At 42.4% G+C, this 21,921-nt stretch overlaps 1 protein-coding gene across 5 annotated transcripts in view; it reads left to right on the top strand.

Moving 5' to 3' along the window:
• The window catches only part of MSANTD2 (Myb/SANT DNA binding domain containing 2), a 137,214-nt gene extending 115,669 nt beyond the window's left edge, over positions 1 to 21,545 (top strand). For 2 of the 5 annotated variants that reach the window (XM_029572302.1, XM_029572303.1), the window contains one exon: positions 19,976 to 21,545. In XM_029572302.1, the coding sequence (XP_029428162.1) occupies positions 19,976 to 20,819 (844 nt within the window). In that variant the 3' untranslated portion in view covers positions 20,820 to 21,545. Of the gene's footprint in view, positions 1 to 3,137; positions 3,256 to 19,975 lie in introns of all 5 variants that reach the window. The other 3 variants (XR_003852084.1, XR_003852085.1, XM_029572304.1) reach the window with 3 other exon arrangements.
• Positions 21,546 to 21,921: the final 376 nt, after the last annotated feature.

Genomic DNA, 21,921 nt, shown 5'->3' on the forward strand with positions numbered 1-21,921 from the left:
TGACTACCTGGATCTTGACCCTGGTCTGGCCCAGCCCCTGACATTCCACACTCTGCTGCGTGCCTCGACCTGTGGCCTATTATCCGTTCTGCTGCCTTCCACGACCTTTGCTTAGTTCAGCATAGCCCTAGGGACCCACCTAAGTCCTGCTGGCTGCCAGAACCCAAGGGCTCAAACTGCGGGGGAGGCGGCTGGTAGAGGTAAAGCTCCAGCACGGTACAAAGGGTACACAACCCAGAGCAGTGTTACACCATGTGGGACTTGCTTCATTTGACGCTTCCAGCTGTGTTTTGTGACCTCAATGTGGTACTGACCCAGGTGATAAGAATTGCCTTTGAGCTACTGTACTCCTGAGACCTGAAGGTCCTGACCTAGAAAGTCTTATTTTTGGTGGCAGTAACTTTGGCATGCAGAATCAGTGAGCTTCAGGCTCTAGTAAATTATGGGATAAACACTATGGATCCATCAAGTCTAGAGGACGTGAATAAAGAGGGGGTGGCTCGCATACAGAATGCTGAACAAGCAGCAGCCCTCAAGATAGAAGGGCTCAAAATAGAAGAACAGGAAGCCGCTGCTGCCACAGCCGCCGCCAAAGTGCGCAGAAAGGCTGAGCTAGAGATCGCCTCAGACCTATTGCAGTAAAAGGGAGAAGCAGCAGCCCTTGAAGCCCAAATTAAAGGTCTTGTTTGGGGGGGGCAGTTGTCACAGCCACAAAAAGTAGCAGACGCAGGGATCATTAACCGGGGCCCGCAAGCCCAAAGGTGGAAGGAGGCGGCAGAACACTGCACGGAGCGGCAGTAGCCACAGAGGCATTCAAGGAGCGGGATGCCAGTGGTCGGTGTTCCACCTTCACGGAGTGGAAGGATGGAGGGCTGCCATCGCCAAAAAAAAAAAAACAGGGGTGGGTAAGAGTAGGTCATAGGCTATAGGTATTGCCAATTATTAGGCTTGTTTCAATATTTGTTGTTTGTTAATGTGGCTTGCGGAAATGGGGGCTACTACCTGGAGACATTACCCTTGTTCAGTGTACATACACACAGTTGAGACTCCATCATTGCTCTGGGCTTCAACTGCAAGAGGTAATGTGGAAGAAAAAAAAAATTTTGTATTCACAGGGAAGCGAGGTGTAGCTGGGCAGATTTTTTACTTTCAATGCATGTCCAGCGTAGCTCTTTGCTTCAACGGCAGGGGAGATAGTCTAATACTTCTCGTTCAACGCATAGCTCTTTGCTTCCACGGCGGGGGGAATGAGGAAGGGAGGATCTATATGTGGATTGCATGGTCTGGGTGGACAGGGGCAGGGGTGTGGCCTGCTTGTTGCGGCGGTTGCTACCCCTAGTTAAGCTGGATATTCGCTTGGATGCAGTTCCGGCGCTGCTCTCTGCATTGATGGTGGGGGGGGGGGGGGAGGTAGAACTGGAGAGTACTGGAAGCCAGGCGTAACGGGTATGAGAGAGAGAAAAAAAAAAAAGAGTGCATAGCTTGCTGAGCAGACTGGATGGGCCGTTTGGTCGTCTTCTGCCGTCATTTCTATGTTTCTATTCATCTTATTCTAAGTTGTATCATGATTCTGTGTACACATCCTGCCTAAAGTGGTGTCGGAATTCCGTCTGAATCAGTCAATTCATTCTTTCCCAAGTCACATGCCCACCAAGGTGAACAAACACCTCACAGTTTGAACTGCAAAAGCTTTGGCCTTCTATCTGGAGCAGACTGAAGCCCTTAGGAAGTCCACCCAACTTTTTGTTTAATTGGACATGAACTAGATGGGGATTGCCATTGCCAAACACACTCTTTCCAGTTGGATAGCAAATTGTAACTCCTCCTGTTACACTTAGGTTGGTCATGTTCATATTGTCAGAGCCATTGCAGCATCAGTAGCTCACTCATGATCATAGAGGAGATCTGAAAGGTTGCAATGTAGAGTTCTCTCCACATATTCACATTGTATTATTGTTTAGACAGCGACTCCCAATACAACAGTAAAGTTTAGTCAGTATCCTAAGGAATCTATTTGAGATGTAGAACCTTACTCCACATCTCCTAGGGCCTGTTTTTGGTTCCAAGCTGTCCCTATAAAGGAAAATGTATATAGAAAAAAGGTTTGCTGCCACTAAAAACAGTTGTTGTATCTGTTGGCACTGTTCAGGTTTTCCCTATGGATTCTCCACTTGAAAGGACAGCAAGAGGTGAGTCCTCATGAAACCCACCCACCTGCCCTTGGAGTTGGCTTCCAGTCTGAGCTATGAAATTAGACTGAAGGGATTCCCTTGGATGTGAGATATCATGCTGCGGCGCATATGCCTGGTAGGATATGGTCAGAGTTCTAGAAACTTTGACATTAAAGGTCTGGGCCCAAGCTCCATCTGAATATTATTCCCACTTGTGAGGACTGACATCTTGCTGTCCTCTGAGAACACCTGTGGTTACAGGTAAGCAAATCTGCTGTCTGATTATTTTTTAAACTCCTTTTATTATTATGTGTTGGTTGTACACAGCTTTGCATGAACTTCTGATCAGGAATGTGATACGGAAGTATTTAAAAAACACATAGATATATAAAGAGAGAGTTAAATAAATACATATTTATTTTAGGACATTAATTTTCATTTCATAGAACAATTGGTGTAGATCCTGCTATATTATAGCTACTTTTCTTTGGATTGCCTCCATCTTGATATCCATTTGGGAGGGACAGTCTCCAGGACTGAATACAATTTTCTAGATGAGGTCTCACTGAAGATCCATGCAGAGGCATTATCATCTCCTTTCTACTGATTATACCTCTCTCCATGCATCCTCACATCTCTCTGGTTATAGCCTCACTTTGCTACCTTGAGATCAGTCATGATCACTCCAAGATGTAGTCTCTGGTTAGTGTACATCTGTATCTCACCCTTCAGCATCTGCTTTCTTAGATTTCTTCACTCCAGCTAATGGTTGTGCATTTTTTGCATTGAACCTTAACTCCCAGATACTCATGCAATCCTCAAGGTTTCTTATCTATTCCTTCAGTGCAACAGAGTGGATACCCCTGAAGCAAACATTTTTCAGTAGAAAAAAAAGTTGTAAAATAAATCACGGCATGTGTTAAACAGGTAGATTCATGAGTAACATTAACAATTATTTCTTTGCAGAAAGGGTGGTGGATGCATGGAACAGGCTTCCAATGGAGGTGGTGAAGGCAAAACCTGTACTGGAATTGAAGAATGCTTGGAATAAGCACAAAGGATCCACTGTAGAGGGCAAATGAGAGTAAAATCAAATATTAAGTAGGCTCTGTGTAATGCAATAGGAAAAGATAATGAACTGACTAAATTGGTCTTGTGGTCTTTATCCACTATCATATTCTGTTTCTTTGTCATCTTCGAGCATGATGTCTTGTTCTGTCTTTAGTTCTATATGTGAACAGGTCCCATGCCAGCTTCTGATAAGAGACTGATATACAGTGAGGCTTGGTTATTAACTTTTTTTAAAATCTAGAATATAGATGTCCAGATAAGTCTGGTGTTCCATATATATTAGTTTTGTTGCTGCTTAAGTATCCTCATAAATCTGAATAACCCAACTCAGATTCACCTAGACTTATACACAGGGCTGAGGCTCACTCCTCTATAATTCTTTTCCCAAGGAGAAGAGCTCCAGATAATAGTTTGGCAAAACAGGAGTTTCATGGACTCCTTTTACTGGACCACAGGTAGCAGTGTTCTACAGTCACTAGCAACTGGCACTGAAAGTGCTAACCTCAGCCAGAAGCAGCTGATGTCACTGTTGTGGTTGTCTGAATATAGTGTCAGTTGGAAATTTTCTGTGAGAAGATGACGGTTGGCAGTACTTGGTGGTAGGAGAGAAAGACATCCAGCTGGAGTTGGACTGCCAGAATTATTAGATCTGTTCCTGTATAAGTTAGAGAAGGGTTTAGTCTGCAGTTAGGTTTAATAGGGAAAAAAAAAAACATATCCTTTTTCCTGCTTGCTGCAATACAGATTTTTGTATTTTTGTTCACTGTTCCTCCTTGTTAATAATAAACATAGAAATGAAACATAGAAACATAGAAATGACGGCAGAAGAAGACCAAACGGCCCATCCAGTCTGCCCAGCAAGCTTCACACATTTTTTCTCTCATACTTATCTGTTTCTCTTAGCTCTTGGTTCTATTTCCCTTCCACCCCCACCATTAACGTAGAGAGCAGTGATGGAGCTGCATCCAAGTGAAATATCTAGCTTGATTAGTTAGGGGTAGTAGGGGTAGTAACCACCGCAATAAGCAAGCTACACCCATGCTTGTTTTACCCAGACTATGTTATTCAGCCCTTATTGGTTGTTTTTCTTCTCCCCTGCCGTTGAAGCAGGGAGCTATGCTGGATATGCGTGAAGTATCAGTTTTTTTTTCTCCCCTGCCATTGAAGCAGAGAGCTATGCTGGATATGCGTGAAGAATCAGTTTTTCTTCTCTCCTGCCGTTGAAGCAGAGAGCTATGCTGGAAATGCGTGATGTATCAGTCTTCTCCCATGCTGTTGAACACCTTAGTTTATTACAACTGTGCTTGAGGCTGATTTGAAATCCCAAGAAAGTTTGAGAAGCTGGGTGATCCCAATGTTTTAAAGGTGTGGTCTGTGAGCAGTTCGCTGGGAACTCCAAGTTTGTGGAGTTGCATGTCCCCAGAAAAGCTACTGGGGTGCCTGCTGGCCATAGGTTCAAGTCCTAGAGGGTGTCAGGGGAAGCGGAAAGATGTTACATTACAGACCTCCCTTCTTTTCTGGTTTTAGCGGTGGTATAATTGGGCTCAGTGTATGGGCTGAGGGTCACCACACTCTGAGTGGTTTTTACTCTGTAACCTCCAAATACAGCACACAGTGAACAACTGTAAGCAGCATTTGTTTTCTTGGTAGTGTTAAATTAGCTGCATGCTGATGGATATAGACAGCATGCTAATGGTAGACAGCAGTGATCATGCGACCCTGGACATGCCTGTCCTTACCCTAGATTATCTGGCTGTTCATAGCGACTAGGAGTTTCTGGAACCACCTGTGCCAGCAATGGCGTATCAGTATATCCTGAGTTCTACTCCTGGGAGCTGGTGGGGCATGATGCTTTATCGGCTGAAATTCAGCAGATCTGCATGCAGCTGCAACAGGAAGAGAGAGAAGGCCAATGGCAGCATGAAGAGTGGAAATTCCAGCTGCAGAAAATGGAGATGGAAATGGCTTGCATTCAAGGCTCCAGCATATCTTCTGTGCAAATAGTCTAGCTTCACATCTTGAATAGGACCCAACTTGTTTGCCCAGTTTGATGATACAAAGGCGGTAATGATGGATATCTAAATGCCCTTGAAAAAAATATGTTGTTTAAGTAAGATAAGAACTAGGTGAGGTATCTCAGAGGAAAGCTTCCTGGGAGAGCACACGAAGCATTTCAAGGACTATCCTTGGAGATATGGTCCAAGTTTCAGCAGATTCACAAAGCCTTGTTGAACCAATATGTTATCACTACTAAGACATACAGAATCAAGTTCCAAAACCTGCAGAAAGGAGCGGATGACATCCACAATGAGTTGTAATACAGCTATGAGAGCACAATCTGTAGCTGAATAAGGCTGAAATTTAGAACCTACTGGACTGTCATGACCTGATGGTCCTGGAGCAGTTTCTGCAAAGATGCTGTCTGGAGTTACGAGAACATGTCCAAGACAATCAGCCCTGTACTCCAGAAAAGGCAGTTGAACTAGCTGACATTGTTGTGGCTAACTACCCCTGGTTAGATAAAATTCAACATTGCCCACAGGAGTAAGGACTTAAAACTAGCCAAGGTCCCAAGTCTTGTATCTAGGATATGTCTCTGAGGCATGTGCCCAGGAGGGAAGCGTTAGGACAGCCATGGTAGTTAGTGATTTGATTATTAGGAATGTAGATGGCTGGGTGGCTGGTGGACGTGAGGATTGCTTGGTAACTTGCCTACCTGATGCGAAGGTAGCAGACCTCATGTATCACATAGATAGGATTTTAGATAATGCTAAGGAGGAGCTGGATGTCTTGGCTCTTGTAACATAGGAAGGTGCAGGAGGGAGTTTCTGGAAGCCAAATTTAGGATTTTAGGTAGAAAGTTGAAATCCAGAGCCTCCAGAGTAGCGTTCTCAGAAATGCTCCCCATTCTACATGCAGGACCTCCAGAGTCTGTGTGTGGATGAGACAATGGTACAGTGAAGAGGGGCTTAGATTTGTTAGAAACTGGGTATTATTTTGGGAAAAAGGGGGGGGGGGTGCCTTAAGAAAGCAAATAGAATACTAGGAATTATTAGGAAAGGTATGCTCCAAGGTGCAACCTCCTCATGTGTATTGTGGTGCAGCTCTGGTCACTTCACCTCAAAAAAGATGTAGCAGATTTAGAAAAGGTACAGAGAAGGGTGACCAAAATGACAAAAGGGATAGAACGATTTCCCTTTTAGGAAAGGCTAAAAAGGTTAGGACTCTCAGCTTGGAGAAGAGATGGCTGAGGGGAAATATGATAGAGATCTATAAAATAATGAGTGGAGTGGAATGAGAACACTCAAATCGATTGCTTACTCTTTCAGAAAGTACAAGGACTAGGAGACACAATGAAGTTACTTAATTGTATGTTTTAAAATTAATAAGAGATGATATCTTTTTACTCAATGCATAATTAAGCTTTGGAATTCATTGCTAGAGGATGTGGAGAAAGCTGTTAATGTAATCGTATTTAAAGAAGGTTTGGGCAAGTTCCTGGAGTGGAGTTGCAGAAATCTACTACTTATTCCTCAGATAAGCAGCATAAAAATCTATCTGTGCTTTGGGATCCTTGTGACCTAGTTTGGCCGCTATTGAAAACAAGATACTTGACTTTGATGGCAATCTTATGTTCTTATGTCTCAGTTAAAAACTGTCTGTGAGAAGGTGACGGCTGGAAGCTGCTATTGGCAGGAGAGACAGACATCTAGCTGGAGTTGGACTGCCAAAGTTACTAGAACTGTTTCTGTTTAAGTTAGAGCAAGGTTTCGTCTGCAATAATTTCAGTGGGAAGAAAAAAATATTATGTAATGCCTTTTCCTTTTCCCTACTTACTGCAATGCAGAGTTTTGTGCCATTTTCATTCACCGTTCTGTGTTTGAGACTGATTTGAGATCTCAAGTAATTGAGAAGCTGGGTGATTGATCCCAGTGTTTGTAATATGTGGTCTGTGAGCAGTCCACTTGGAACTGTGGGACTCCCAAGTTTATAGAGTCACAGTGTCCTCATAAGAAACCTCAGGGTTTAGCTTTGTGGGCAGGATAATTATCTGAAATCAAGCTGATTTTAGTTGGTGGGAGGGAAGTTGCAGAAGAGAGCATGTGTATGTGTAGGTAAGACTTTTGTGTTGACTACAGGCACCCCTAGATGGCCACAGGTTCAAGCCTTGGTGGGTTTCAGATGAAGAACAAAGACATTGTGTGACACAGTTCCTAAAAGTTTAAATTAGCTAGACCTTTTCATTTCTTGATCTTCCTTTGCATGTTTTTTAAAATTTACTTTGGATGACTTCTGCCGTAATAAATTGTAAAATATATGTTGCAATTCTTTTTGGATGGAGTGGAAAGTAGCCTAGTGGTTACAGCAGCGTGCTGAGTACCAGGAAAGCTAGGGTTGACCTTGGGCAAGTTACTTCACCCTCCATTTGCCTTGGATACAAATTTTAATTAAGCCATCTGGGGACAGGGCTATACCCTAGTGTGCGTAAATGGAGCTCATCTAGAGCTACCAATGAAAATACATGAACTTATTCTTAAAAAAACTAATAAATTTACGGTGATACGTAAACTATTATTGTTAAGGCTGAAAAATTCCTGGGTCACCAGGTCACTCAGCTGCCTAAAATGTGGACCTTGACACCTACAAAAGGGAGAGGAGCAATTGTTGCCATTAGTGGGAAAGGAGCTGCAAACAATGAAGGATCTTCTGTCAACTGCTTTTGGCAACAGACAGGAGAAGAGCATGGTCCAGATCACTGAGTTGCTGCCATAGCCATTGACAGGCAGGAAAAAAGTTACGTTCAAGCTGACTGGGAACTGCTGCTGCTATTGGCAGATGAGAGAGGAGCCACTTCTGTGAGCTGCCCACCCAAGAGAAGAAGCTGAAAGAAATTAAAGGCTGAGGGTAGAAAGTTGAAACAAAGAGCAAGAAAGAAAAAGATGGTTATATTTTCCTAAAATGTTTCCACTCTGACTGTTGTAAATTTTATTTTTTAATGCCACACTTCGATTTGGGTTTTTTTTAACATTCTTTTTATTATAACAATTCAATAGCATTCCAGTACACCAATGGACAGTTAACAACCAAATCAACAATTCTATAGTTCAACAGGTTTAGCAATCTTTTATTTGCTTTGACTGTAGTCATACCACATAACCCTGACCAATACTGTTTTGGATGATAATTTATTTTTCAATACATTTCCTACCTTCCCCTTCACCATCCACCCACAAAATTGGTCATTGGCCTGATGAATCAGAGATGATTGCATTTTAAGGTACAATCTCAAAGTCACTGAAGTGCATGTGAAAGAATCTATGGAAATCCCAATCTCCACTTTCACTCAAGAGCATCCCAAATTCTTACCTCTCAATCAAAACACTTCAGAAATGTGTGTGCAGGCACTGCTGGCATGGAAGCTATGGCAGATGATCACCACTGGGAGACTGCACATCCAACTTCTGAAGGGAAAAGAACCAATGCCATAACCATTTTAGAAGGATTAAAGGTGAAATATGTAGCTTCAGAGTATGGAAAGTATAAATTGGATTGTTGATTAATAGACATTTTGATTAAATTCTGTATGAGCAAAAACCTGCACTAGATAAATCACCATAAGCTTCCTAATATTTACTAGTTTCTGAAGACAGAATGAGTGATTTCATTACCTCCTTTCTTTTCTAGAGGGTCATTTGACTTGTACTTTAAAAAAAAAAGACACTTGCACCATATCTGTTCTCCGAGGACATGTATAATGCAAAAGTCCTCAAGGTGGGTGATTCCATCGGACAGAACCCTGTTCAGAAGCTTTACTGCACACCACCTAGAGCTTTCAGAAGCTCTTCTGCGCATATGTGGGAATATCCTGTATTGCAGCCACTGCATGGGGACACCTTCATTTCCTTTTTTTCTCCACAAAATTGGTCGGTTATGCAATGCTAATGTAAACTACCTCTCATTTTGCTGCCCTCCAGCCATTCTCTTTGTGTGGGACCCTTTCTAAACTGAGTTTTTGCTTACCCTTTTATCTCTCTATTAAGGGTTTTCATTCATTTTCAAGTTTTCTTTATCTTCTGCAGCAGCATCAACACAGACACTAGTGTATTGAAATGGCATTGGTTAGGCCTTCTTTGTTTTTACAACATACTCTGTTGATTTTGCACTGGCTATTTTTTATTTAATGTCCACTAAACAGAAGAGGGCCTGCAACTTTTTGAAGTGCCCCAAGTGCAGCCACATTGTCAGTCAAAGACCCACGTGACAAATGTATGCTGTAACTCAGGTGTAATCACGATATCTTGGGATGCGCCACTTGTGGGAATATGACTCCCAGAGGCCATCAACCCTTTCTATAGCTCATGGAAAAACTCTTTGGTTGGATAAACCCAACCATCTTCATTGGAATTAGAGGCATCAACATTGAGAGGCCCAGAAGCTGCACTGGATGTTAGTGATGCATCGGTATCGAGGAAGCATCGTCCTTCAATACAGAGCATCGATAACATTCAACACAAAGCATCCTACAGTTCCTTACAGTCGATGAAAGTGAAGGGTTCCGCTTCATTGGTACTGGCACCAACAGATACCAAAGCAGAGCATCAAGCAAAGGCGAAGAAGCACAGTTGTTCATAGTTGCTAAATGAGCAAAGGTGAAGGCTGACAGTCTCTTAGCAATTCTTGGTTCAGAGGGAGGCATCTCCAAAAAATACTGGCAAACAGTAAGTTAGAATGTCCCAATAGAAAGGTGATTGTGAAAACAGAAAAAGCCCATATGTAGTTAAATATATAGCCTGCAGATAAAAACTGCCTTTATCATCTGATGATAAGCAGGTTGTGGGTACATATAAAAATACAAACAAACTTACTTTAAAAGGTTAGTAGGTAATACATTTAAAACTAATTAGAGAAAATATTTTTTTACTGAGCACATAATTAAGCTCTGGAATTTGTTGCCAGAAGATATGGTGAAAGCTATTAGTATAGCTGCATTAAAAAAGGTTTAGACAAGTTCTTAGAAGAAAAATCCATTAACCATTATTAAGATAGAATTGCAGAAATCCACTGCTTATTCTTGGGATAAGCAGCTTGGAAATCTGTCTTGGGATCCTGCCAGTACTTGTGACCTGGGCCACTGTTGGAAACAGGACACTGGGCTTGATGGACCTTTGGTCTGACCCAGTATGGCAAGTCTTATGTTCTTATCTTCTTATGTCTATATGCAAAATCCATAAGGCTGAAACATTTTTTTGGGTGATAACTCTGAGCGACTAAACCAAAACAGTGTGAAACTGGAGGATTAATAAATTATATTGATAAATTTAGCAATAACAAATCACTGAGACCAGATGTTATTTACCCCAGAGTTCAGAAGGAACTCAAACATGAAATTTCAGCCCTGCTTCTGATGATTTGCAACTCATCCTTTAAAACAGCCATGGTACCAGAAGGCTGGATGGTAGCCAACATCATGCCAATTTTAAAAAGAGCTCCAGGAGTGATTCAGGAAACTATAGACTAGTGAGTCTGATGTCAGTGACAGGCAAAATGGTAGAAGCTGTTCTTAAAAACAAAATTACCGACCACATTGATAGAAATGGTTTTTGCAAAGGGAAGTCTTGCCTTACTCATTTATTAGATTTTTTGAAGATGTAAATAAGCATGTAGATAAAGGCAGGGCTGGCACATTCCTTAAGTGAACTAGGTGGTTGCCTCTGGCACAGGCCCTTAAGGGGCGCCAAAGAGCAGCCATGTGATGCCACAAGCGGGATACTGCTCTCAGCAAAGAGTAGTAGAGATTCATCGGGCCGAGAGCAGCACGCAAACCAGGTAGAAGGCAGGGGCAGCATAATCCGGCGGGCGGAGGACAACGGTCGCAAGGTAGGTCGCTTAGGTCGCCTACTACCCTTGTACCTGCCCTGGATAAAAGTGAGCTAGTTGATATAGTGTCTTTGTATTTTCAGAAGGCATTTAAGAACATAAGAAATTGCCATTCTGGGTCAGACCAAGGGTCCATCAAGCCTAGCATCTTGTTTCCAACAGTGGCCAATCCAGGCTACAAGTACCCAAAAACTAAGTATATCCCACACTACTGATGTTAGTAATAGCAGTGGCTATTTTCTAAGTCAGCTTGATTAATAGCAGATAATGGACTTCTCCTCCAAGAACTTATCCAAACCTTTTTTAAACCCAGCTACACTAAGTGCACTAACCACATCCCCTGGTGGCAAATTCCAGAGTTTAATTGTGCATTGAGTGAAAAAGAATTTTCTCCGATTATTTTAAATGTGCTACATGCTAATTTCATGAAGTGACCCCTAGTCCTTCTATTATCCAAAAGAGTAAATAACCGATTCACATTTACCTGTTCTAGACCTCTCATGATTTTAAAGACCTCTATCATATCCCCCTCAGCTGTCTCTTCTCCAAGATAAACAGCCCTAACCTCTTTAGTCTTTCCTCATAGGGGAACAGTTCCATCCACTTTATCATTTTGGTTGCCCTTCTCAGGAAGTAGAAAGATCAGAGGCAGTGTCCTATTGTGGATTGATTTCGAACTATGCTATCGCCCAGCAGAAAAGAACCAATGGGTTGATGCCCTTTCACGATCTTTAAAGACCAAAGACACTCTGGAGCTTCCTCGCCACATTATAGATCCGGCATGAATCTTGCTCATTTCAGCTGTACCTGTACTACCCAGAAAAACAGTGGTTTCCAAATGACTCGGGGGGGGAAAAGGTACTCAGATGTGCTCATAACTCCCATCCGTCTGGGCATCACTAGAACTCTGGAACTAACCCTCTGCCACTATTGGTGGCCTCAAGTGAAGCAAGCTATGTGAAATCCTGCCCTACCTGTGCGATGCATAAGAGTTCTCATTCTTGCCCTTGGGTGCTGTTACAGCCATTGCCAGTTCCAGGTACCCTGGACCCACCTGGTCACTGACTTTGTCACTGCCTTCCCCTCTCTAATGGCCACACCACTATATGGGTAGTGGTGGATCGTTTAAGATGGCTCATTTCATTCCATTCCATGACCTTTCATCTGCACCAGAGCTGGCCCGACTCTTTGACCAACATATCTTCTGGCTACATGGACTACCTTCTCATATTCTCTCAGACCGAGGAGTTCAGTTCAAAGCATGATTCTGGAGGAGCCTCTGTAAAAAGAAATTTGGTATCAAATTGGATTTAACCTCTGTGTACCATCTACAGAGTAATGGACAGACAGGGTCAACTAGACCCTCAAGAGCTTCTTGAAAGCCAATGTTGATGAACACCGAGATGATTGGACTACCTTTCTCCCATGGGCAGAGTTCTGCCACAACAATCATGTGAGGATCTCTTCTGCATCTTCACCCTTCCAGATAGTCTTTGGTCATCATCCAAGAGTACCACTTACCGTTCCACTTTCTGTTTCCTATCCTGCGGTCAGTGACATGAGTTGCAACCTTAAAGATCTATGGTAGAGAGCACATCAGCTTCTCTAGTGCAAACCAGTTCAAGAGACAGGATGACAAAAAGCGCCAACTAGCACTGCAATTCAAGACTGGGGAATTGGTGTGGCTCAACAACCAAAACCTGCATCTCAAGATCTCTTCTACTAAATTTGCACCCAGATTTGTGAATCCATTCCCCATCACCCACCAGGTAGTACTGGTGGCCTACCAGCTGTAGCTTTCTTCCACATTTAAGATGCACAATGTGTTCCATTTGTCTCTTCTTGACCAGCAGTTCTGTTTTGGCCATCAAGACCTTCTCTTAAATATGTGGAAATAATTCTGAAGAAGACTCTTTGTAAAAGGTTCAGAAGATTTTAAACTCCAGAAGAGTCCAAAATAAAATGCAGTGTATCATTTTCTGGAAGAGTTTTGGCCCAGAAGACAACTCTTGGGAGCCAACCTCTAAATGCCCTAATTGGTAAAACAATTCCACTAGCGCTTTCCCCAGAAGTCTAAACATAGAGGACTGGGGAGGGAGCTTAGAAGAGAAGATACTGTAACTTATGGCTGTCCACAGAATGTGCCCGTGGCCAGCCACACTCACCCAAAGAGGCCTGGACCAGGCCTACAACACAACGCTGCTATCTCTCCTGCTGACCAGCTGCTTCCTAGGCACGTGCATGTGTCATTGACAGTGCTAAGAAGGCCCCACAGAAGGAACAGCAGCTCGGATGCCCCCTAATGATGTAAATGCAGCTAATATAAGAACCACAGTTGCGCTTCCTGCAGATGCATCAACAGCAGGTCCTTCTTCCTGTAGTGCGTGTTGCCATGTTCCTGATCCTGTATTCCTGTTCCTACCTTGCTCCAGCCTTGATATTGCCTTGCTTCGTTCCTGATCCAGTCCCAGCCTTGCCTCATTCCTGCTCCGGTCATAGCCTTGCTTCGTTCCTGCTCTCTGCCTGGTCCTTTCCTGGTTCCTCGTCTGTCTGCTTTCCTGGTTCCTCGTCTGTCTGCTTTCCTGGTATTGACCTTGCTAAAGACCTGGATCACTTTTTTGCCTGCTGCCTACCTATGACCTTTGCTACGGACCTGGATCACTCTCCTGCTTGCCACCTGCCACTGACCTCTGATATAGAACCAGACTATGCCTTACTTGCTTCCTACCATGACCCTCAGCCTGTGTCCGGTAACTGTCTGATTGCTGCCTTCCCTGACCTCAGCCTGGCCTTGGACCTTCTCTTTCCTACCACTCTTTGGGACCCTTGCCTAAGTCCTGCCAGCCCTTGGAATTCAAGGGTTCAACCTGTATACCAGGGGCTAGTATAGGTGAAGATCTAACTCAGTCTTAGCCAAGGGCGTGTCCGCCAGCTGTCTGCATGGGCCTAATAGGTTTGCCTTCTATACTGCATCAACCACACCACAGTAAAAGAACTCAGAGCTGTGATAATTTGCAGATGACACAAAATTATTTCAAGTCATTTAAACAGTGAATTGTGAGGAACCGCAAAAGGCCTTGTGAGACTAGGAATCTGGGCATCTAAATGGCAGATGCAATTTAATATGGACAAGTGCAAAGTAATGCATGTAGAAAAAAATAATCTCAACTACAGGTACATGATTCTGGGTTCCATGTTAGGCGTCAACACCCAGGAATACTTTGAAATCTTTGGCTCAGTGTGCGGTGGTGGTCAAAAAGGCAAATAAAATGTTAGGAATTATTGGAAAAAAAGTAGAAAACAAAACTGAGACTATTACAATGCCTTTGTATAGATCCATGGTGCGACCTTTAATATTGTGTGCAGTTCTTGTCACCCCAAATCAAAAGAGGCATAGCGGACATAAAAGAGGTACAGAGAAGGGTGACAAAAATGATAAATGGTATGGAAAATCTACATTATGGCGAAAGGCTAAGCACATTAGGGCTGTTTAGCTTGGGGAAGAGAGAACTGAGAGGGGATATGATTGAGATTAATGAAATCAAAAGTGGGGTGGAATGGATAAGTGAGGCTTATTTACCCTTTCAGAAACGCTAGGACTATTAGCAACTGGAAGATTTAAAGCAAATCATAGGAAGTATTTTTTCATCCAGTGCCCAATCAAGCTATAGAATCTGTTTCCAGAGGATTTGATCAATGCAATTAACTTAGTAGGGTTCAAAAGAGGTTTGGACATGTTCCTGAAAGAAAAATCCATAAACAGTTATTAGCCAGGTACAGTTGGGAAATAAGCGCTTTTCCCTGGGAATGAAATAAACTATTTGGGATCTGATGGATACCTGTGACCAGGACTGGCCACTGTCAGAGACAGGATCCGGGGCTTGATGGACCTTGATCTGATAAGCACGACACTTACGTTCTTATGCACCGTCATTGGTTAAAGTCAAAGCATAGTGATGAGAATATGGAGATACTGGCAACAGATATCTGTCCTCCCAGGCATCCCTGCAGAGAGGGCTAGAAAACAAGGATCAAGAGTTTTGATAACATTCAGTCCATTTGACCTGTGATGATTTTGAGACTGTATTGAGAGCCTTTGCCATAGGAATCTGTGCTTACAGACGCTCATGGCTTTGAGTTTCCGACCCTTGAACAGTAGTGCAAGACAGGCTTGATAATGTGACCTGTAAGGAAGACGGTCTCTTCAGAAATAAAGTTAAGGAAGCAGTGGATCAAATAAAAGACCATGTCTCCACACTTTGTGCTTGCTCTACAGTCACTTCTGATCTGCCCTCCATATCAACCAGAAGGTATATGTGACTACCCAGTAGGCACTTCTCTTCTCTGAATAGATGTTTATCCTCTGTCTTCTGTCCCCATTCTTGTTCTTCACTTTCAACTCAAACAACAGAGGACCCAGAACCTACAAACTGCACCATAACCAAAACCCAGGTTGGGTTTTTGTCTGGATCTAGGTAGACCTAGATAGTATCCCAATGTCCATTCCAGAGAACCTCTTTGTTGAGGTTAGATTAAGGTTTTCTATAAACCATTGGCCCAGTATAACCTTGGACATCTGGGTTCCCGCTATCATTCAGAATGAATACAGCCTTTAACTATTGGGAAATCCACCAGATTGTCCACTAAACTCTCACTTTCCTCTGAGAAACCAAAGTGGGCAAATGTATCTCATCAGGGGAAAGAGGACGGGAATTTTAATCTACATATTTCCTGATTCCAAAGAAAATGGGAGAACTACATCCCATCCTAGACCCAAAGATTCTGAACAAGTATTTAAGAGAAAAGTTCAATATGATTTCCCTGGGCACACTAATTTCCTTTTTTTCAAGAAGTATACTGGATATGCTTCCTGGATTTACAGGAATTAATGTTGCATAATGATACATCCAAATCACAGGAAGTATCTCAAATTTGAAATAGAGAAGCATCACCTCCAGTATCACATCCTGCTCTTTGGCCTGGTATCTGCACCAGGAATATTCAGAAAGGGGGTGGTTTTATAACAGCCCATATAGAGCAGAAGATTGTGTGCAGAAAGTACATGCAGACAGCCCAAATTTTCAAAGCAGACTTACATGCGTAAATCTGCTTTTATAATTAGTGGGTGTAAGTATGCACATGATTGGTTTTCCTGCTCCTGCTCCACCCCCAGAAATGCCTACTCCTAGCACTTGTAAAAGTACATACAAATCACTTTTGCATGTAGTTTTACATGTACAAACCATTGGCAATTTTCAAGAGCTGGTTCATGGACATAAAACCAGATTTTATGCATGTAAATGCTTTTGAAAATCAGATCCAAAATGTCTAGCAGTGGATGTGGTGCTTCTACGCCTACATGGGTTGTATGTGTTTCCTTATCGGAACAATTGACTAGTCAAGAGCTCTTCTCAGGAAGTGCAAACAAAACAGTTTGCAAAACTGTTAGCATTCTGGAGTTAGTAGAGTTCATCATAAATTATTCCACCATCACTTGTTGGACTTCATAATAACTCTGCTAGATAGGATTCTGGCAAAGGCCTTTCTTGTGCAAGAAAGGGCCATCACTCTGATGACCAATGTGGAACAAACAAGAATGTCAGCAGATATCAGCATAGGACATATTGAGAAAGCTGGGCCTAATGGCATCAACATCGCCTGGAAGAGGTGGTGAAACAAAAAATGGTGACTGAATTCAAAAGGGGGTGGGATAGACACAGAGGATTCCTGGTAGCTAAAGGTTGGTAACTTGTGGTAACATTTGCTGTAACATTTCTCCATGGGGGTAACCTGCATGAAGTGGCAGTTACAACCCTAAACAATGTGCTGGGCAGACTGGATAGGCCAGTTGGGTTTTTATCTGCTGTAATTTACTGTGTTACTATATATTAACTGTGTTCGTAAAATCCTTGGCACACCTCTGCATGAGACAAATCCAGTGGATCCTATGATAAAAGTGGCTACCGGCCACTCAAGATCTCCAAGACAGTTTCCTAGTCTCCCAACAGTTCAGGGATTCATTACCTGATGACTGATCCAATCAAATTTCACAAAAGGAATTCCTTTCCAAATTCCTCCCATCAAATTGTCCTAACCACGAACATGTTCAGCCTCAGATGGAGAGTTCATGTACAGGGGCTCCACACCTAAAGCCTTTATCTGCTCAGATAAAACTTCATCAGAAATTTCTTAGAGCTAAGTGCAATCCTGAATGCTCTAAAACAGTGTATCTCAATATTTTAGATGCCAGGTATAGGCTGGCTGACCACCTGCACTGATGTGGACCAAGTGAATGATAGAGTCAAGAGAAACTTCTGAAGAGTGAGGGAGGAGGAATTCCCTCCTATGACTGAAGAGCATGGGGGTCCCCTCTATTGCTTCCCTTCAACAATCTCCCCAAGTCTCAACTAAGCTACCCCTAATGTTTTAATTACAATAATTATGAGAAAGGGGCTGTGTTTCTTGCACTCAGAGCAAGGGGATGGGGGAAAATTCAGGTCTCCTTATTCTGGAGGATAGTGTAGCCAGGAGCTAAAAGTACTTAAATTGGTGACAGGTGCTTCCAGCAACTTTTATAGCTGCACAGCCAGTGACCTGTTGGATTTTTTTTTGTTTATTTACAGAACTAGAATGAGGGCATTCTGGGGTTCAGCTGGTCCCAATGTTTGTTAAATTTACCGGCCCAATCAGCTGTTCAGTGCCAGCAGTTTATCACCACAACCAGAAGCAGAAGCAGTGTGCACTGATGTGGAGACAGGAGTGAAGCTGCTACTAAGACATTTTTCCCTGTGCTTTAAGAGAGTAGAGAATATTCCATTCATGACTTCAAGTGACTTGAGTAGAAGTTGGTACCAGTGTAGCTGTAGAAGGTGGCTGCAGCACTGGTCTGCTTCTTCCTGCAATGACTGTTACTCTACAGACAGGCAAAACTATTGTCAGGAACTGCTGCTGGTCCACAGACCAAAAACACTATTCTAAAAGCTTTTAGAGATCAGTTGACCAGCAAAGTTATTCTAGTCCAAATGGACTACCAGGTAGCTGTATTCTACATAAACATGCTGGGAGGAACAGGATCTTACTTCCTGTGTTGGGAAGTGGTAAGGATTTGCAATTGCACCATCTCGTACAGGATGAACCTGAGAAGAGAGTCAAAGGACAAACTATCTTCGGATGTCTTCTCCATGCATGTCCTTCGATTTCTCTAGTGATAAAGACTCTCCTGAAATGCATAACGGACAGTTCATTAGGCATCCAGTTTGGCTGGGAAATTCTCCCATATTCATCACACTCTATCCCAACATCAGATCCCTAGCCCTCACACTGTGTTCCTTGAATCTGCTGGATGAGGTGTCTCAGATCTTTCAGGCTTCAAGAAGAGATTCTACTAGACGGTCATTCAGTTTTAAGTTGAAGAGGTTTGCCTTCAGGTGTAGAGGAAAGGCCCTAGATCAAGGAATGCCATCTCCAGTCTTCAACAGCCACAAAACAGGTCTTGTTTTCAGGATATCAATATACATGGAAAATATTTGCATACAGTGCATGCACATTATCTCATACATATTCATTGAAGATATGCTGAAAACCAGACCTGTTTGTGACTCTCGAGGACTGAAGTTGGCTACTCCTGCCCTAGATTATTTCTTTTGCTCCTCACAAAAACTGCTTGACTTCCTGCTACATTAATTAGTCAGGATTCAAGACTAACTCTGGGTTCACCTTAGTGCAGTCAGTGCTTATCACCACCATAGTCTTTGACAGATTCATATGAAGTTTGCTTTTATTAATGCCTCCCTTTAAACAACCAACTGTCTTAAGACCCAAATGTGGTACTACTCCAGCTAATGACTCCTGTGAGCTGATGTATCTGACCTTGGAAGGTCATATTTTTGATGGTGGACACTTTGGCTTATTGAGTCAGTACACTCCAATCTCTAGTGACTTATCTATCTTATACAAAGTTTATTTTCATAATAAAGTGGCTTTGTCACTCATCCCAAGTTCCTTTCTAAAGTAGTGTTGGACTTCCACCTTAAATAGTCAATTGCTGTTCTAGAATTTTCCCCCAGGCCACATGTTCACAGTGATGAACAAGCCATGCATGGTTTGGACTGTAAGAGAACTTTAGCCTATTATCTGGACAGGACTGAAACCTTTAGAAAATCCACCCAGCTTTTTCTTTCTTTAGCTCTAAAAGAACCTGGAACTGCTGTGCAAATGCACATTTCTAACTGGATAGCAGATAACATCTCTTTCTGAAATGCCCAGGCAAGTTCGACTATGGTAGGGCATGTCAAGACTGAGTGCTAGAGCCATGGCAGCATGTACATATGAGATCAGCCTTCATGGAAGAGAGCTGAAGAGCTGCAACATGAGTTCAATCCACATATTCCCATCTCACAACAGTAGGTTTAGTCAGTCTGTCATGAAATGTTTATTGGAGGTTTAGAATCCAGCTCCATCCCCCCCTCCCTGGACCCATTCTTTTTATTTCCAGATTGGCTTCTTTATTAGCTAAATTAAAACTGAAGGGGTCCCCTTGCTGGCTGTGACATGAGATAGTCCTGCACATACTCAGAAAAGCTTCTGAGAAAGCTCTAGAAGCTGAGTAGTAAAGCTTTTGACTAGGGTTCTGTGCAATATCACTTATTGTCTGCTGTCACCGGAGAACACCTGCTTCTAGTAAGTAATTTATATTTACTTGCACTGATTTGGGATAGCTTCAGAGTCACTTTCTGTTCCAGCCTGAGAAGTACAGAACTGATTTTCTGTCAGTTATTGAGAGGATATAGTTTATGCAGGTTTGATATTCAACATGGTATCAATTTTGTGGTTTACTTTTTTCCCCCTTTTTCTAGGAAACAAGAGTTGCTGCAGATCGTTATACACATTTTGGAGTCTGTACAGTTGAAATGGGAGCTCTTTCAGAGTTGGACAGATTTCTCCAGGCTTCACCTATCTAATAAACTGGCCATTTTTGGCATTGGATTTAACACCAGATGGAAAGAGGACGTTCGCTACCACTATGCGGAAATCAGTTCCCAGGTACCGCTTGGCAAACGACTTCGGGAATACTTCAATCCTGAGAAACCAGAAGGACGGATAGTAATGACCCGAGTACAAAAAATGAACTGGAAAAATGTTTACTACAAATTTTTGGAGATTACAATTAGTGAGGCAAGATGTTTGGAGCTGCACATGGATGTTGATTGGATACCCATTGCTCACTCCAAACCAACAGGAGGAAATATTGTGCAGTATTTATTACCAGGAGGTATCCCGAAAAGTCCAGGCCTTTATGCCATTGGTTATGAAGATATCAATGACAAAACTTGTTCAACACTTCCACAGATTGGCAGTCAGGATCTTGTGACTGAGAGTAAAGGTGACACAAATCATCCATTAGGACAAGCCACTAGGGTGGAGTCCACCAGGATTATCTATGGTTATCTGGGCATCGCAGAAGGCAGAACTCTTCAGCAGTGCTTGTTTTTACACTTTCAAGCAACTATCAAATATCACAACAAAGAGTGGGCAGGCATCAATGGGTTTCTAGCTCAGAACTGCTTAGTGGAGCCTGGAGTGTCACCCAAGACCATCTACATTAAATTTGTGGAAGTGGAGAGGGATTTTCTCTCTGCTGGATCTTTAGTTGAGTGCCTGGAAAAAGCCATTGGGTACCCTTTGAAATTTAACAGCTAACTCTCGTCCTTCATAAGGATTTAGGGCTCTTCAGACACTGCTGCCTATCTGCCTTTTTTTCAATTAGACTCTGGCCTTTTGCACTGGGATGAACAGGCTCTCACTGTAAAAAGTGAGCCCGTGGCTTCAGAGAGGCTTACAGATTTGTCCTCAGCAAGCGCAATATACTACTTTAATTTGCGTGGCAGGTCAAATGGTGGGTTTTTTATTCTTAAAAAATTATTTGTAGAGCCCTGTTTTAAAAAAAACAATGCTGTAAGTACATTCCACATTGGACATAGCTTACACTTTCAATTTCAAATGAAATAGTATTTTGGGTTTTTGATAGTATTTCATTTTTACATATGTTGCTCCCTCTATACCCATGCGTTCATACCCCCCCCCCCACACACTATATATATATATCTATATATAGATAGATATATATATATGTATGTATATATTTCAAATGACTGATTTATATAAAACAACATTTGATGATGGCAAGTGAAACCTTAAGGCTCATTCAAGAAGACTTTGTTCAGTACCATCCTTAGCTACTATTGTACATAATTTAGATAGTCACATTGTTTTCCCCCTCAAGTGTTCTCCTTTTCCCTCCTCTAGTGTTGCCTGCATAAACTTTTGTTCTTGTGATGTGCTGTACCTCATTCAACTAGTTGTGTTGCCATATCTGGGTGCTTTTACTTCCTCTTTTTTCAATATTAAAACAATTATTGAGCTATTTAAATGTTTTTATTAGTCGACCTCTTTGTGGTACAGCAAGCATATGTTGGAGGCTTGGGGAAAGTGCACAGGGACTTCGTGCCCCAGCAGTAGAAGCCAGTTAAGAGAATCTCATCACAAAAATCCAAATACACCAGCTTCTTCATAAACTCTACCTTCTCTGTCACGTTATTATGAACCAGTGGTGGATTCTATTTTATTTTTTTTTTAACTCAATCATTGGAGGTTGTGGCATGCGATGAATGTGTCAGTTCTAATAAACTGTAAGTATCAATTTTTAGGAATGGGTTTTGTTTGATTTACCCGTCAGCAATGAGAGCTGAGGACCTTCAGATAAATTCAATTCAATCGGAGTCACCTGTTCTAAGTCACATGA

The sequence above is a fragment of the Rhinatrema bivittatum genome, chromosome 12 (assembly GCF_901001135.1).
Source record: "Rhinatrema bivittatum chromosome 12, aRhiBiv1.1, whole genome shotgun sequence".
Classification (NCBI taxonomy): Eukaryota; Metazoa; Chordata; class Amphibia; order Gymnophiona; family Rhinatrematidae; genus Rhinatrema; species Rhinatrema bivittatum.